This window comes from Culicoides brevitarsis, chromosome 2 (genome assembly GCF_036172545.1).
Source record: "Culicoides brevitarsis isolate CSIRO-B50_1 chromosome 2, AGI_CSIRO_Cbre_v1, whole genome shotgun sequence".
NCBI lineage: Eukaryota > Metazoa > Arthropoda > Insecta > Diptera > Ceratopogonidae > Culicoides > Culicoides brevitarsis.
Genome location: NC_087086.1, coordinates 37,072,259 through 37,089,826, shown reverse-complemented (window position 1 = coordinate 37,089,826; position 17,568 = coordinate 37,072,259). Strand labels below are relative to the sequence as shown.

The 17,568-nt window shown below is 27.0% G+C and overlaps 1 protein-coding gene and 1 non-coding gene across 2 annotated transcripts; one reads left to right on the top strand and one right to left on the bottom strand.

Annotated features, from left to right (window-relative positions):
* The first annotated feature begins 13,231 nt into the window (after positions 1-13,231).
* On the top strand, positions 13,232-17,323 carry LOC134829065 (uncharacterized). The gene is made up of 2 exons (XM_063842057.1): positions 13,232-13,507; positions 15,676-17,323. The coding sequence occupies exons 1-2, from the start codon at positions 13,232-13,234 to the stop codon at positions 17,293-17,295; spliced, it is 1,896 nt and encodes a 631-aa protein (XP_063698127.1). The 3' UTR covers positions 17,296-17,323.
* Positions 17,324-17,467: 144 nt separating this feature from the next.
* On the bottom strand, positions 17,468-17,540 carry Trnav-aac (transfer RNA valine (anticodon AAC)). The gene has a single exon. It is a non-coding gene; the product is annotated as a tRNA-Val (tRNA).
* Between the last annotated feature and the right edge of the window lie 28 nt (positions 17,541-17,568).

Genomic DNA, 17,568 nt, shown 5'->3' with positions numbered 1-17,568 from the left:
CATTAAAGGCACAAACACAAGCAAACAACGTCCCTCGGTTACACATAATTTTTTTCTTCTGTGTCTTATTTTGTCTTCGCTCTATTGTTGTTATTACCTAAATAAATTGCAGTCGACGTTCTTATGTTTTGAATGCGATATTTTTTTAAAGTCAGCGGTAGCGCGGCAACAAACAAGAAAAGTGTAACACTTGAGAGCACACGACATTTGTGTTGGAGAGAGAGAATGGGCACAGGTGTAATGGAATTTTTCACACACACACAGCCAGCTACACACTTTTGGGAAATAAGACAAAAACACACAGAGACAAGTGAATGAATGTTTAACGATCTTTTTAACTTTAAAAAAGTCAGCGGATATTTCAATAGTTTTTCAGCTGGAGACGAGGCAGTGTCGATGGGAACGCGAGAGTGAGTGAAAAAAAGTGATTTTGAAGTGAAAAAAGGACTCTTAAGGAGCATTGAGAAAAATTAAAGAAAATTTGCAAAGAAAAAACAAATAATTAAAAAAGAAATATTTTAAAATTGAAAGTGATTAAAAGCGTGAAAAGAAAATTTCTAGAAAGAAAAAAAAGTAAAAGATCGTTACAAAAAAAATAAATAATAATTAAAAAAAAATAAAAGAAAAATTATTTTAAAAAAATTTGAAAATTATTTTAAAAAATTTAAAGGATACAAAGGATTGATTTTTTCACAAATTTAAAAATTGAAAGGTAATTTATTTTATTTTAATTTTATTATTTTTTTATTTTAAATAATTATTAATTCAATTTTTAATATTAATTTAAATTAATTTATATTAAAAATTTTAATTAATTTTTAATTATTTTGTATTAATTGTTGAAAAATTGTTAATTTAGTTAAAAGTAAATTTTGTGATTTTTTTTATATTTTTTTAAAGGCTTTTATATTTGAAAAATCTTATTACTTTTTTTTTTTAGAATGTTTTAAATTTTTAAAAAAAAAAATAATAATTTTTTTCATATTTTTTTAAAAATATTTTATTAACAATTTATATATTTAAATATTTTTTTTTTTAAAAATATTTTTTTTAAAAATATTTTATTAACAATTTTGAAAAAGCTAATTCTTTTCTTTTAAAAATTTAATTTTATTTAATTTAATTAATTTTAATTTTTTTTAATTAATTAAAATTTATTTTTTTTAATTAAATTTTTGAAAATTTAAAAAAAAAATTAATTTTAATAAAAATAACAATATGAATAAATTAAAGCAAATAATTTGAAAATTTTCACAATTAATTTTTTTATAAAATATAAAATTTTAAACAATAAAAAAATTTTTATAAAGTAAAAAAAGACAAATTTAAAAAAAATTAATTTAAATTTGCTTTTTTGACCTTAATTTCTTATTTTAAATTTTTCTTAATTTTTTTTTTTCAAAAAACCTTAACTTTCCATGAAATTCAATCAAAACTTAACTCCGAGATTCATAAAAATAATTTCCTTTTCCTACTTTTCCTTTGACAAGCCATAAAAAAAATACGCAAATTACATAAAAAATAATTGCCTCACAATCGTCGCAAGTACGAAACAAACGCAAAATAATGAAAAAATAGAAACATCAAACTCCACGAAGGTAATTTGAATATAATTCCTCAGTCGTCTCTAACAAAGCTAAATTAATGTAACAACAAATAATAAAAAAAAGTGAAATAATAGTAATATTTATTCAAGTACTCGTACGTACTTTTTGTGTGTTTAATGTCATGTAACTCCACGAAATTGTACAGAAAAATAATGATTATTATTATTTTATCGAATTAAACAATCGCATGCGGTCCCCCCTTGACGCGGTGAATTTCGTCAGGACAATTTGCGTTTTTACGAAAAAAAAATCCTCATGAAATTCTGCCAATAATGATTAACTTTTTAATCGCAAACGAAAATTTCCTTCATTAAAACGAACTTAGTAATAACGAAAAAATGAAGAAAAAAAGGAAATTAATCGCTTTGATTTGCAATTCTGCTCCTTCTGCTGAAAGTCCAAGGCGAGTTACGGCGAGAGGTGTTATTAAATCGATAATAACAGTCAGTCAGTAGCGAGTTCCGTGCGTGTTGTTTGTGTTTGCTTGCATACAAAATGTGGAAAAAGAACAATTTACCAACCCCTTTTATTCATAATTTATTACTGGTTCGTTTCTGAGTCGAGTCGTTTGGATATGTGAATGTGTGTGGCAAAAGTCACGATTCTTCATGATGATGGCTTTCTTTGCACATTCTTTTCGTTGTCGTTTTTTTGCGTATGTGAAACTGTGCGATTTGAAAGGATTTTTTCGAGTTTTTGAAGGATTTTTAATATTTTTTAATGAAAGGAAATTTTTGAAGCACCGTTGATCAAAATTGCACAATCTTGTCTTTTGCATGTTCTTGGAAAAAATAGTTACATTGTAGCAAGTTTTTTCCTTTTTCATGTTTTTTGCGATTAAAATGTATTTTTTTTTCGTACTTGCATCGAATGTTCGTGGATAATAATTTTTAATTCGACGTTTTTGATGCAATTTGTAAAATAAAATAAAAGAAAATGTTTTGAAATTTTATAAAAATTAATTTTAAAAATTATTAATTAATTTGTTAATAATTTTTTTATTGTTAATTTATATAGTTTTGTTTTAATTTTATTTAAATTAATTAAAATAATAATTTTTATTAAAATTAATTTATTATTATTTTTAATATTTTATTTATTATTTTATTATTTGTTAAATTTTTTTTAAGAATCATGAATTTAAAGTTGAAATTCAAGTTAAAACTTTAATTTTTTCGAATAATTTATTTTTTTTTATTTTTCAGTAATTTTTTTTATAATTTTTTATTACATTTTTAATTTTTTATAACTCTAAAGCTGAATTTAGAAATTCACTTCATTAAATTATTTTCGAAAAAAAAAATTATAAATTTTTCTCATTTTTTACTTGCATGATCTGTATTGAAGATCTGCATTTAAAATTAATATAAAAAAAATAATAAATTTTAAAAATTTATTAATTAAAGAATAAATATAATTTTTGCCATTTTTTAATTTTAAATAAATAATTCTGAAAAAATTTTAAACTTTAAATTTTTTTGTAGGGTTTTTAAATAAATTTATTTATTTGTATTTAAATAAAAAAAAAATATGAAGAAAAAATCTAATTTAAATTAAAATATGAAAAAATGCATAAATTCCTTTTTTTTAGAATATAGTTTATTTTTCATTTTCATTCATTTCAAAATTTAATTTAATTTATTTTTTTATCTTCTATATGAAAAATATCAACTTTAGTCAATTTTTCTATCAAAAAAATCTAAAAAATTAACTTTTTGTTCCTGCACAAGTCATAAACACCTAATAATTAACTTCCAAATCGATACAAGGAAACTATTTGCCCAAAAATCTATCGACAAATATGGAACAAAAACAACACTTAAATAATAAAAGAGGGAAACGAAAGACAAATATTTACCAAATAATCCACTATAATTACCTTTACCTTTACGACCATTTCCTTGAACTCAGATATCGTTCTGTCATCTAAAGCAAATATTGGCTTTTTACGAAATTATTGAAGCAAATATTACGGGATCAGGACTCAAATTTCAGGACTCGAAAAAATTTCAAAAAATTACTTAATTTGCTTGTAAAAATCATCATGTCAGGTCAATAACACGAAATTTGTGTTATTTATTCATAAATATCATAAAATTGGGGGTCAAATCAATTAGAGCGACTCTAATGTGAGGCAATAATATTCAGTATTTGTCAGGAGCTTACGTAGGTAAAAATGATTGATCATCCAAAATTTATGATGATGATGACAATAAAGGACAAATTATTTGAACATGTGAGCTTTTTTGTAGTTACTCGGGAGACTTAATGAATAAATTTTGCCTTAATAATTTTTTTTTTTTGTTAATTTTTTCGGAAAAAATATTTATTCATATTTTAAAAAAATTAAAAAAAATATTTATTAAATAAATAAAAAATATTTAAAATAAAAATAAAATTATTTAAAAAAAAAATTAAAAAATTTAAGAAAATTTTTAAATTTGATTGAAATCATTAATTAATTAATTATTAAATAAAAAAAAATAATAATTTAAAAAAATGAATACTTAAAAATATTAAAAATGAATAATAAAAAATAAAAGAAATTAATTTTAATTATTTAAATAAATTAAAAAAATTAAATTAATTAATAAAAAATTTAAATTAATTAATTAAAAAATATTTTAATATTCAATAATTAAAAAAAATTAAATTTCGTAATTAACATTAAATTTTTTATTAGGTAATTATTTATTAATTTAAAAATTTTTATACAAAAAAAAATTTACGAAACTTTTATGAAACTTTAGTTTAAAAAATTTCTCGAACGAAACTTTGCAACTTAAAAAACTTTTTTTTAAACTTACGTTTTTCCATTAAGCATGTCTAATTTAAACAAATTGGCGTTTCTTGTCATTTACTCTTCAAATATTTATTATTCATGATTTTAATCTCATTTTTTTTTGTAGTGAAAAGCCTTTGACGCCACAATCCATTATTCACTCGCACTGTTAATCATCGCGAGGCTACAAAAATCAAAATAATTATTTATTCAAAAAAATTCCAGCAATTAATCATTTTTTTTTTCTTGAGTGACCTTTGACATGATCGTGTGACAAACTGAAAAAGCATGACATGGGCCTGCTGCGTCGTTGTTCTTGTGTCAAAAATTTTTGTGTCAGCGAAGAAAAATTTCAGTGATCAAAGATTATGTCAAATTTTCATGTACTTGCGGTTCCTTTACTTTTTACGTAAACCCACAATTTCTGGTGAATAAATTGAACTTAACATGAAAAATGTTTTGATTATTATTTTGTTATGTAATGTTACACGGGGGGTTATTTACGACAAAATGAATGACTTTGCATAAAAAGAAAACCCAAAAAATGGGAAATACATGAATTAGCTGCTGATGGAAAATTTTTTGAGACATTTTGCAGTTTTTGGCGATAAAAACGAACTTTTAGTGCCATTTCGTGACAATCGACCTCGAGGAAAAAAAGTCATGCAATATAAATTGAAAATCATAAAACGAAAAATTTCATCAGATTTATAACTAAAGTACTTTTTAAATAAATAAAAAGAAAGTTTTATATGCGCGCGGTTTTTTTGATGGATGTTTGAAAGAATTTTGTCGGGGTTTATTAACCTATTAAAAGCCTTTGGCGGGGAGCGAGTTCTAAATATTTATTAAATAATGATTTCGTGATATTTTCTATTCCTGCCTTTTCTTCTCGCTGAAATGAGTGTTTTCGTCATTTTTTATCACTCCGCTGTTATTATTTATTTAAATCTACAGCATGCTATTAACATACTTTTTTTAACCGCATTTCAGATAATTAAAAAATTTTTTTTTTGGTTCGTAATGATGTCTATCCGTAACTTATTAATTTTAAAAATTTTTATTTAATTTTATCAAAGTAAATATTTTAGTTTTTTAAAAGTGTTTTTAACTTAATTTTAACTTAAAAGTTCCTTTTTGCAAAAACAAACCGAAGAAAAAGATGACTGATGGGAAAAAAGCAAATGAAGATACGGAAACTGAAACACAGGCTGAGTTATTAAAAGTGCCGTCAATGCAGCATATGGTTCCGATGCCAGTCCATCCAGACAAAATATTAAAAGACACAGCATCTTCTGTATCAAAAAATTCAACCAGTAATCATGATGAACTTTATTGGAGAGAAACAGATGAAAATGTATAAATCATACAAGAACTGAATCAACAATTCGAAGCTTTTCATGAAAAAATTAACAAAATTGAAAAAAAAGCTTTGAGATAAAGGAGGAAACTTATAATAATTATTTCAAAAAGAATTTTTGAATACGTTGCCACGTCTTTTCCCTTAATCCTTCTTATTGTAAACGCAGGACTTCTTCTTTGTTCTATAGTTAAAAATAAGAAGAGTTTTTAACTCGAGATCAATGTGCAATTTGTATAAATTTGTCTTATGTATCTTTGCCGTCGAGTCATTTTCATTTTAAAAATTTTAAGAAAATTAAAGATTTTTGGTTAAAACTTACAATTTATCAAATATTCACAATAATTTAAAATATTTTTTAAAAATTTTATAATTTAAGTCAGTTGCCCTTACAAAACAACTTAAAAAGCGCTCAAGTCATTTGTTCGTTAAAAACTTAAGAAACTCGCATTTCTTTGCTGCTCGAAATAACCAAGCAAAATTATGGAGTGTGTTAAAGTTACAAATAATAATAATAAAAAAACGGCAATGCAGTGTTTATATACACACATTCGGAAAAAAAGTCAACCTCATACATGAAAACACAAAAAAAAAACTAGAAAAGAACACGAAATCACCACAACCAACATTAATATTTCGTGTCATTCATTACTTTTCGTGTCCTATACCTGAATACTATTCGTCGCGTTATAGTTTTCCATACAGAAAAATAGAGAAATATAGAGCATAAGTCGCAACTCAAAGGTAGCCATGTGCAATCAAAGCCTTTTTATATTTTAAATAATAAATGAAAGTGGGCAGTATTACCCTTTTTTGTGTGGTCAAGGAAGAATTTTGTTCACGTGTGTGCTGTATTTCTATTTTTTTTCGCTTTTTTCGTTTGATGTTGTTTATCCAGCGCGCTCGTTCAAACATTATGTCGTCAAGTATTTTAATTTATGAACAACATGCACTGTATAATGGAGACTTGCTTGCAAGCGAGGATAAACAAGCGAAAATAATAATTAAAATCAATAATCAGCACATTTTTTCTTGGAAAAGAAATAATTAACTTTTGTTCTGAAAGTTTTTTTCCTAAACTAAAATTAAATTCTTACTTAAAATATATTAAAAAATTTAAAAAAAAATTTTCAAAAAAAATTTTTTTTTGAATCAGAAAGTTTTTTTTAAAAACCATGAAAATTTGAATGAATTTTCCTCATAAAATAAAAAAATTAAAATAAATTTTCCACAAATTTTTGTTAAAATTTTTATCTATGGTTTAACAAACTTTAGAAATCATTAAATTTAAAAAAAATCAAATTCTATAAAATTATAAAAAAAAAATTACATTTTTTCACTTTTCTTTTGAACCATAAAAAATTAATTGTAAAAAGGTTAGAAAATATTTTTTTTCGACAAAAGCTAACTTTTAAAGGGTGTTAAATTGAGTTAAATTACTTTTAATTCGTCATGGGAGCCTTATCGCATGTTCTTCAGTTATGATCTGGTATCCATTCGTACCATTGCCAAAATAAAAATTTCCATGAAGTTTTCAATAGCTTTGAGACTGTCGATTGTTACAGCGCCGCAAATGACACAACAACACCCAATTAAGTTCAGATTTTTTTTCAACTATTTTTTCGTTAAGTTAGTTTCCATGTTGAACAATATAAATAAATTATACTACTAACTAATGATAATAATTAAAGGTTCCACACAAACTCACGGAGTAATAATAATAGTGCATTGTCTGCACCTTCCATCCACGCTTTTGGTACCGAAAGTTTGTTACACAGCAATTACCAACACTCGTTAATAATTATGCGAAATAAGACAGGTGAAAATTAAAACATGTGTGCGTAGAGCAAAGTAGAGAGATAGAGACACATAAACAAAAAGAATTCGAACAATGAGACTATAGACATTGAAATATTTCGGTCGGAACTCGAGTGTTTTGCTTGTCATTCTCTCATTTTCTTTCTGGAGCACGATTTAGATTTATGTAATTATCCGCGTAATTACGATTTCGCCGAGGTTTTCATACGAACATCGAGTTATCGAAATTCTCCTGTTAATTTATTGCCTTTCTTCCTGTCTTTAATTCAAATTTGATAAGCTTGCTCCCTTTACAAGGGAAAAAATTTTTTTACAATCTATCAAAAATCAAGCGTTGCAAGACACATTTTCCTTTATTTTTACATAATAAAATGGAAAAACATACACACTTCCTTTCCTGTTGTTAATACGAAAAAGTTTTATTTTCTTTCTCCGTGGCGAAGCTAATGTGAATTTTGTGTATTTTCACCTTCGGTCTAATACGACGTAATATGAACTGTGAAAAATTTATGTTTCGCAATACAAAAATAAATCTTCGTGATGGGAACTTTTCGACGTTAAAACCCAAGTAAGTAACTTTTTTAACATTTTAGTAAATTAATAACTAAATTTTCGTTATCCTCAAAAGAATTCTTATCCTCAGGTCCTCAAAAAATCAAAGCTATTAAATTTTTTTCTATGTAAGAAGAATCTAACAGAAGAATAAAAATATTGGTATTGTAATGAAGAATCCGAGACCTGGTCTATCAAAAATATTTAACAGTCTAACAAGGAAGCCAGAACAAAATATTGAATATAACGACGAACCTTCTTCGTCAATTCGGGATGTTTTTAGCATTTTGCTCATTTGACGAATCTCTTATTTAAACGGCGTTAATTGGCATACAATTCAACAATTGACTCTTCAAAAGAAGGTTTTACTCATCTTAAGTGCTTTTGTAAATTCAAGCTTATACAAATTTGTGTGCACTAAGCGGAGTTCCATAAGATATTGAAGAAAATATTTGAAATAGCAACTTCTCCCTCTCATTCTTAAATATCAGTAACATCTTCCTTAACAATTGTTAAAGAATTATTAAAAGGTTCAGAGGTACTTCTGACAAAAGAAAGTAAATGCTGAGGGTAGCTTTTCAGAAACGGAATTATATTTCAATTTATGTACAAAAAAAACAGTAACGATTAGGTCCATTTGTCATTTTCAACTTCAATCCTCTGAAGATAAATTTTATTTAAATTTTTCAAACTTTTAATGTATTCCAACTCTCGCAAGTGTCTCTGAAAAATTTTCAAGTTTGCGAAACATTAAATTTTCACAATGTAATATAAACGTATAGCCAATTCGTAGAAACTAAATTATTTTTAACGCAGATCAAAGAATTCATATTAGCTGATAAGAAAATCAAAACACCCTTTTTCCTCCGCACACACACATAGCGTTCGCGCGCGCCCCGTTTATGTGGAAAAAACAATGTTTTCGTGCATGATGCAGGTGAACGTTAAAAAATTGTAATGTAATAATAATATAAAATTAGAATGTGGCATGTTTTGTGTATTTGCTTGATGATCGTTCATTTTTACGTTGCTGGTTCGTTAGCACAAACACCGCACACACACACGACGATCGATAATTTCAGATCTTTCTACGTGATAAGAAAGCGGGCAAATTATAGAGTAGCATTTATTTACAACTTGCTACTGATTTAAAGCACGACGACGACGACGTCGACGATCGAAGTAGCAAGGGAAATTCCTTTCTTTGTAGGACAAACACATAAATTGTCGATTAAATGTCGAAATGTAATCGTGCGGTATACAAAAAATGATGTTTTAGAAAGATAGTTGCAGACGGTAAATTTTTTGTTTAGTGAAAAAACAACAACTTTCTTGCATATTTTGAATTTTATCATGAATTTTTTTTATTCTTGCTGCAAAAAAAAAATATTCAGTCAGAAAAAAAAATTAACGCATTAAATTCTAATTTTTTTTCTTTTTGCTCATAAAAGCCTAAATTTTGTAATTGTAAAGAAAATTTAAATAATTTTTTTTGAATATTTATGAAAAGCGCTTTAATAAATTTCACATTTTCCCAAAACTAAAATTTCGTATAATTGGGATTTTTGTTTTTACAACTTTTTCAACTTTATTTAATGTTAAAACGAATATTTATGTTCAAAAGAAAAATGCAGTAAGAAACATGCAAGTTATCAAGTACTCGGTACAAAAAGAAGTACTTCCTTTTAAAAAAAAAAGGAAATTCTTGGAAAAATTGTAAATAAATGGAAATTAAAGTTAATTTTCGTTCAGTGAATGGGGATTGATTTGAACTTTTCACCTTAGTTGAATGAAAAATTATAAAGATTTCTATTGATGATTTTTTTTGTAAATTACGGAAAAGTAAAAATTTTTCAAAAAGAGAATTTTTTAACAAATTATTTTTTTTAAAGTATTGAGATGAGCTTTAAAAATAATAAAAAAAAATTAATGAAAAAATTTTTTTTCTAAAATTTTTTGCTGCAAATAGTTTCATATTTTAAGTTAAAGCCTATAAGCAACTCAAAAAAAAAAAAGATTTTAGTTTTCATTGAAAATTTATTAAAAGACTTAATTTTCTTTATAAAAAAAAAAACTTTTTGAGTATTAAAAAATTTTCGTAGAAAATAAAAATTTTCCTTTTTTGAGTTTTGAACAGATTTATTGCTCTTCAAAGCTCATTCCAAAACCTTTAAAAACGATTTTTGTGAAAATTTTCTTTTAAAAAAATCTTAAATTTAGACTTCAGCTGAGACTTTTCAACTTAAAAGTGCATTCAACTCATTTAATCCTCGATCAAACCCATTTCGAGTAATTTAAAATTCCAAATTTTTACATAATCCTGATGATTATTAGGTTTTATACCTTTACCTGCCACACAAACCAACACACATACGTCACCTACATCGATGCAGAAAACAAAAGACATGCCAGCATATATTTTAGTTGGTCGCATTTTAGTTGTCTAGGATACTAGACTCAATAAAATAATCAAAATCGTAATACGCGCCGCACTATACGGAGCACATTTACCACGCCTGGGTTGCCCCGTGTTACTCAAAATACAAAACAATTTTCACAGAAAAGTTAGCTACTTAATACACGCGGAACGGAACTTTTTATTTTTTTTTTCGGTATAGGAAAAAAAACTACGCGATATTATCATATAGTCACTCTTGGGGTTGAAGCAAACTGTATCGAGGGTGTAGAACGTACGGAATTTTTATTATAATAATAGTGAGCAATCCATAAAAAATATCATATATAGCGGCAAAGCAGCGACGTGACATGGCATCGGGCATTATTCACTCATTATGTGAGTCGTCAGTCGTCTAGAAGATTTAGTCTAGCGCCAGGTGTTGGATTGAACACATCATCAATTAATTTTTGGGTGTGTGTCCCTCCACAAAAAAAAAACAGAAAAATATTTTTTTTCATTAATTTCTGTTTTTTCATTACTTTTGTGGAGTTACTGTGATAAGAAGTGTTAAAAAGTTCCTTATAAAAAAAAATCTAAAAATAAAAAAAAAATATTTAAAAAAATTATTATTAAAAAAAAAAATAAAAAAAATGGAAAATCAAATTTTAAGTAAGTAAAAAATTTTAAAAATAAAAAAAATTAAATCTCTTATAAAAAAAATAAAATTCTAAATATTTACCCGCCTAATAAACTAACTAACTTTAGATTGCCTCACCTTTTTATTGCCTTTTTTTATGTTGATAACGATTACATTTTCTGCCTTCTTTCACAAAACAAATTGCCACAGAACGTTCCCTTTTAATATTCATCGGACTACTTTGGACATTTTTTATGTTCCTTTTTTTTCGGCAATTTGTGCGCGAGTAAATAAATGAATGAAAATGATGAGTAACGATGAATGGTCATTCTTTATGGAAATTTTTATGATATTTACACGAAGCAGCGAAAAATGAGCTGTTTTTTACTTTTTAATGAATTACTTGTGTCAATAAAGGAAAAAAATTGTTAATAGAGACAAAACGCGTCGTTATATCGATACAGCGACTGACATTAATGTTTCACTAATAGTTTCCGAGAAAGGATAAAAAAAGAAAAATTGAAAGGGGAAAATATATTGAATGGAGGATTTTTTCCGAAGAAGTAATTATGGAAAACTATAGAAATAGATTTCTGATGAATTTTAAATTGGAATTTGAGCTTTTTAAGGGCAATTATGTGAAAATCGAAAAAAATGTTTAAATTTTCTAAATTTTATTAAATTTTGATTTTTGAAGATTTTGAAGAATTTTGTATAAAAATTCGTTCATTAAAAAAAAAATAAAAAAAATAAAATAAAAAAAAAAAAAAAAAATAAATAAATAAAATATTTTTTTTAAATAAAAATTAAAAAATTAAAAAAAAATATTTAAAAAAAATTAAAAAATTAAAATAAAAGAATAAAAAGAAATAAATAAAATAAATAATTAATTATTTAAATAATTACTAAATAAAAAAAAATAAATAAAATTTAAAAAAAAATTAAAAAAAAAATTAAATATCTAAATTTGAATATAAAAAAAAGCGAATTAAAAAGTAAAAATTGATAAAATTACTTTAATTTAATTAATTTTTATTTATTTTTTTTAATAATTGAAGCTTTTGTTTAATTTAATGAACAAATTCAAAATATAAAGTAAAATTTAGTTTGAAACTTTTTTTTATGGAAAAATATTATCTAAAAAAAAATTCTAAATTTTGAAAATTAATTTTTAAAATTTTGAGTCATTTTTATTGCATTTTTTATGCAAAATATTATCAAAAATTTTAAGACAATTTTTAATTATTTTTTTTTTTAATTTTTTTGTAGAAGAAAAAATTCTTACCTGACCAAATTAAAGTTGCAAAGCAAAAATTATAAAAAAAAAATTAATTAAAGTTCTGAAAATATGTTCAAAAGTGTTAATTCAATTTAACAAAAAAATTCATATTCCCATAAAATTCTGCGTAAAGTGTCTGTTAAAAATTTTCCTCTCCCTCCTTTCTCAACAATTATTTCACCTTTTTGATCATACATTCTGATAACACATTATAGAAATAATAATTACATAAACATTAGTAATATAATGTTCGAAATTTAAATAAATAAAAATGCACATGCTTATTATTGCTCTGTGTCTCCCTTTCTACATTACACTTTGCTCTTTCATTCGCACCAAAGTCTTTTAATGGAAATAAAGTGACCACGATATACGATGTGAATTTCTATGAATGTGATTCGGATGTTATATATTTTTATTTTCGTCGAGCAATTTATATACTTTGTCGGACGACAGCAGAACAATCTATTGTACACCTTGGCACTGGGAGAATTCACAGTGATATCAAAAAGTTCAATGGTCTGTGGATCTTTTGGTGCCATCGTGTAAAATAGGTAAAGAACAGCAAACAATCAACGCTTGGATTTATGAATGCAGCAATTTAACGGACCTACGAAAAAAAATTTCGAGATAAACGGTTAAAACGAAATTTTTATCAAGTACTTACCATCAACGAACGCCATATGGTTTCACAAACTTGTCATAAAGCTACTTAATGAACTCATGTCGTGTTTTATGTTAATTTGCTTTAATAACGATTTTTTTGTGTTTTTTTTCTCATTGCAGTTCTTGGCCAAAATGGCACCTCAGAACTCGACGTTAATCCATCATCATCACGACGACGACGACGATCTTCCATCAGTTGCTACTTCAGAAAGACTTGCCACAAACATGCGAGACTTGGTGAACAATTACAGCCCGATTTTGCGTCCCAAATCGGCGGGAGATCGACTTTCACAGTATGCAAGCAGCAAACCGACAGTTGCCGGCATTTACATACCGCCATCCACGCAAAAGAAATCAATATTCACCAAAAATACGAAAAAAACTACTTACGACGACGACGATGAAGAGGTTTGTACCATTCACAATCACTTTTTTTCCTTTATTTTTTAATGCATGCTTTGAATGAATTTATTGAAGTTTTTATGTTTTTCCAAAATGAACTCATTTAAAAGTTTTGAGTTTCAAAAAAAGTTTTTGGACAGGCATGTGCAGTTCAACAAAAATTATCCAAATTGATTCAGGAAATTTGAATTTATTATTCGGTGGCTTTGGAAAAAATACTCAAGTCATGCATTAATGTGCGAGGAGCAAGCGAGGAGTCAATAAATGTTTGTTTCTTGTGTAAACATTAGACGTTCAACGTCGTTTATAGGCAATTATTATAATGATTGCATGTACTTGCCTAATTATTATTTCGTTCTTGTTTTACTTTGTTTTCGTCGCGAATGGCATTTTTGGTTTTGGGAAATTGGGATTGGGAGGTTTTGGATGTCTGTCTGTTATTGTATTGTTAAATTTTTGAAAATTTTTTGCTAAAGGAAATAGTTTACTAAAACTAATGAAATTCATATTTTTTAGCCAAAAACTTAAAAGAATCAATTTCAAGTTTAAAAAGTTTCTTAAGAGGATCTTAAGCAAATTTAAGAGATGATCAGTTATGGAAGAAGAAATTTTTCTGCCAATCATATGAACGAAAGTTATAAAGAAGGAATGTTTCTTGTTAGATAGTATTCTCAACACCAATAGAAGAAGCCTTATAGAAGATAATTTGCTTGACAAAGTAAATGTCAATTTTTATGTTAAAATCATTTCATTGGACCTGCTCGTTTAAAAATATGCTTTATCTAATATATCCAGGACTCGCAATTAGTTTAAAAAGCACATTAAGCCAAAAATAGATCTTTTCACTCAAGCTTCAATATTTTGTCAGCAGAGAAGATGTGCGTGATTTTCGAATTGGACTCACTTTCTTACATGATACAAAGCTTGTGTATCGTCATGATGCCAAAAATCCAAAGTCATAAATAGCACGTTAAATTTACTGCTTTGAAGAGCAGAAGTACCATATCTACTAAAAGCAAGCGATCTTATTAAGGAAGTGCTTTTTATTTTGGATAGGAATTTTAAGACAACTACTCTAGTTTGAATTTGATTTATTTATTTCAAACATTAAATTATTATTTCATTTCAATAATATGAGAAATAAAGCATAGGACAGGAAAAAGCTTAAGAAAAATCTAAATTTTTATTCTATTCAAGTACATTTACCTGCTTACATTTAAATTCAGTAATATTGTAAAGCAAACGTAACTAATATCATTTTGCAGAAAAAATTTAAATTCGAATAAATACATTTTAATATAGAATATTTCTAAAACTATTTCCTTTAATATCAATCACGAGCCTTTAGAGCAAATTCTGTTACTTTTGTAAAATTAAAACTAAATATTTTACTTTAACTTAAAATACGCTCAAGTCTTTCAAAAAATCGCACAAAAGGAAAAAAAAATAATTTGACGTTAACTTTTAAACGCGAAGGAAAAACATGAATTTTCAAAAGAAAAATTTCCTCGTTACTACTAAATACATATTTTTGTGCTTTGAAATTCTCTTTTTTCTCTCTCCTTATAAATAAATGGTAAACTTTTCTACACAAGCAAAGGGAGGGACTAAACACGAAAATAGTTGTGAAATAAGACAGTCTAAATACATGACAGAATTTGATCGATAAAGTTGTTATTATAGTCGGCTTGGCTTTTAGTTTTTTTTTCAAAACTTTTTTTTTCATTCATTTCTATGAAAATCTAAAAAAATTCTAAAAACTTTTTAAATCCACAAAATCCGAAAAACAAATAAAAATCTGGGTGTGGATAAAAAAATCTAATATTGATTTAATTTAATTTTTTTTAAGTACAAAATCACACGCGGTAACATAATTACTACCATGATTCCCATATTTTATTGCAGTTAGCATGGAAAATTATTGGAATTCCTTTTTGATTAAATAATAAAAAAAATAGGAAATGTGACTGATGATTATTAGCTGATATGCGGATTTTTTTTTTATTCGACTACTTCCGTGTTTCCGTGTGTTTTCTGTATGCGGCATGAAAGAACAATCAACGTAGATAATTTTAGTTTAGAAGTTATGGCGGATTTTCATGCGATTCAGTAATGTAATGAAATGAAACGAAATATCGATTTTTTTTCACGAATTTTTTTCTTTATTTTTTCAGAATATCGAATCTTGGTACGAAGGTGACAATTTCGCCGATGAAGACGACGACGAACAAGAAATTCCCATTTGGATTCGTGGCGAGCCGCGTTTCGTTTCGGGCATCACGAGTACGACGACCTGCAATGACGTCATCGCCGCCTTAATTAACGACGAAATCCAAAGTGGGCAGTACACGAAAATGGATGAAGTGCGATATGGCGTCGATGATTACGTGATAACGGAACGATGGCGCGACGTTGAAAGTGAATTGGATGGCAATGAAGCAATTTTACCGATTTTTTTGGCATGGGGCGAAGCGCAGAAGGAGATGAAGTTCAAACTGAAGATCAATAAAAGGAAAATGTTGGAAGGAAAAGTTCCGGAGAAAAAGTTGGAAAAGAAGGAAAAAATGACGATGGTTACGAAATTGATGCGACGCGTCTTGAAACAAGGCGATTACATCCAAAAACATCTTTTTGTGCTAAAAGACGACAAAAAAGACGTCAATCGTTATACAAAAAAATACAATAAGCAACTTTTTTATGAAAATTATCTCGCCCGGAACTCAAACGGGACAATTTCGAGTGTCGTGCCTTCCGCTTGCAGCTCCATTGAACGTCTTTATTGCAAATGTTGCGGAAATGGCGCCAAAAAAAGTTTAAAAATTACCGATAATTTACGCGTTCGCCCCTGCCCTGAACCAAAAATGTTGGAAAATGTCTCGTTGGAGCCTTTAGACGACAAATTACGAGCTGGAGATGTCTTTGAAGACAACGTTCGAACTGACGATGAACTTTTATTGGTGATTGAAAACGAAGATGACTCAAACGAAATGTTTGTTGATGACACAATGATCGTTGGGCAAGTCGACAATGACAGCGGAAACGGTTCAATTGGCAAAAACAGCGAAAATCAAAGTGAAAAAGTCGCCGTTGAACCAATTTCTGACTATTCTTCGTCGTCTTCCGCATCACAAGAAGATAAAATTACAGCAACTCCCAAACGGAAACATCGCTCCTTGCGAGAATACAACGAACTTCGTAAACATTCCTTAAACCGACACTCGTTTCATGTCGCAGAACCCTTGAAATTCGATGAGGAACGTTTCCGTAAATCAAATAAAAATCGCAGCGACAAATTTGACGGCTTGCGGTTCGAAATAATGCTAAAAATGAGTGAAATGAAGCAATTATTGGTGCGGGAAGAGATGCTAATTACCCAAATTCAGATGCAATGCGCGAGATATCGGGCCGAAAATGAACTTTACAACTCGAGACAAAGCGTGGATGAGCTTCGGGTTGACGAGATACAGAAAAATTTGGAAAAATTCGCACAAGAAATTATCGACAATGAACAAGAACTCTTCGCTACGAAGCTGGAAGTTGAACAAAAAGCAAAAATTATACAAGAATTGAAAATTTTACTCGAAAATGGAAGTTCTGAAGAAGAAATTCGCAAAGAAAAACTCTTGTCGAAGGAAAAAATCGAGGAAAAAGTAGAAATTGAAGAAATAAAAGAAGAAAAATCGCAAAAAGAAGCCTCTCCTGTTGTAATTCGTCGAAGATGGTCGATGGAAAGACTCGAATTTATCGAAAATATTTACGAATTTTGTGACAATAATAAAAGTGTTTTGATATAAAATTAAATTTTTGAGAAAAAAATTGTTAAAATTGAGATTTATTAAATTTTTGTATCGTTATTTATTGAAAAATTTGTTTTTTATTAAAAAAATTATTTTTAGAATTCAGAAAAAAAAATTAAAAAGGTAAATTTTATTAAAATTTAAAAAAAAAATAAAAAAAAAAGTTAATTGTTTCTACCCAGTCTCGATCTGGGGATCTTCTGTGTGTTAGACAGACGAGTTAACCACTCCTCCATAGAAACAGATGTCTATACGAGAGGTAAAAGTACA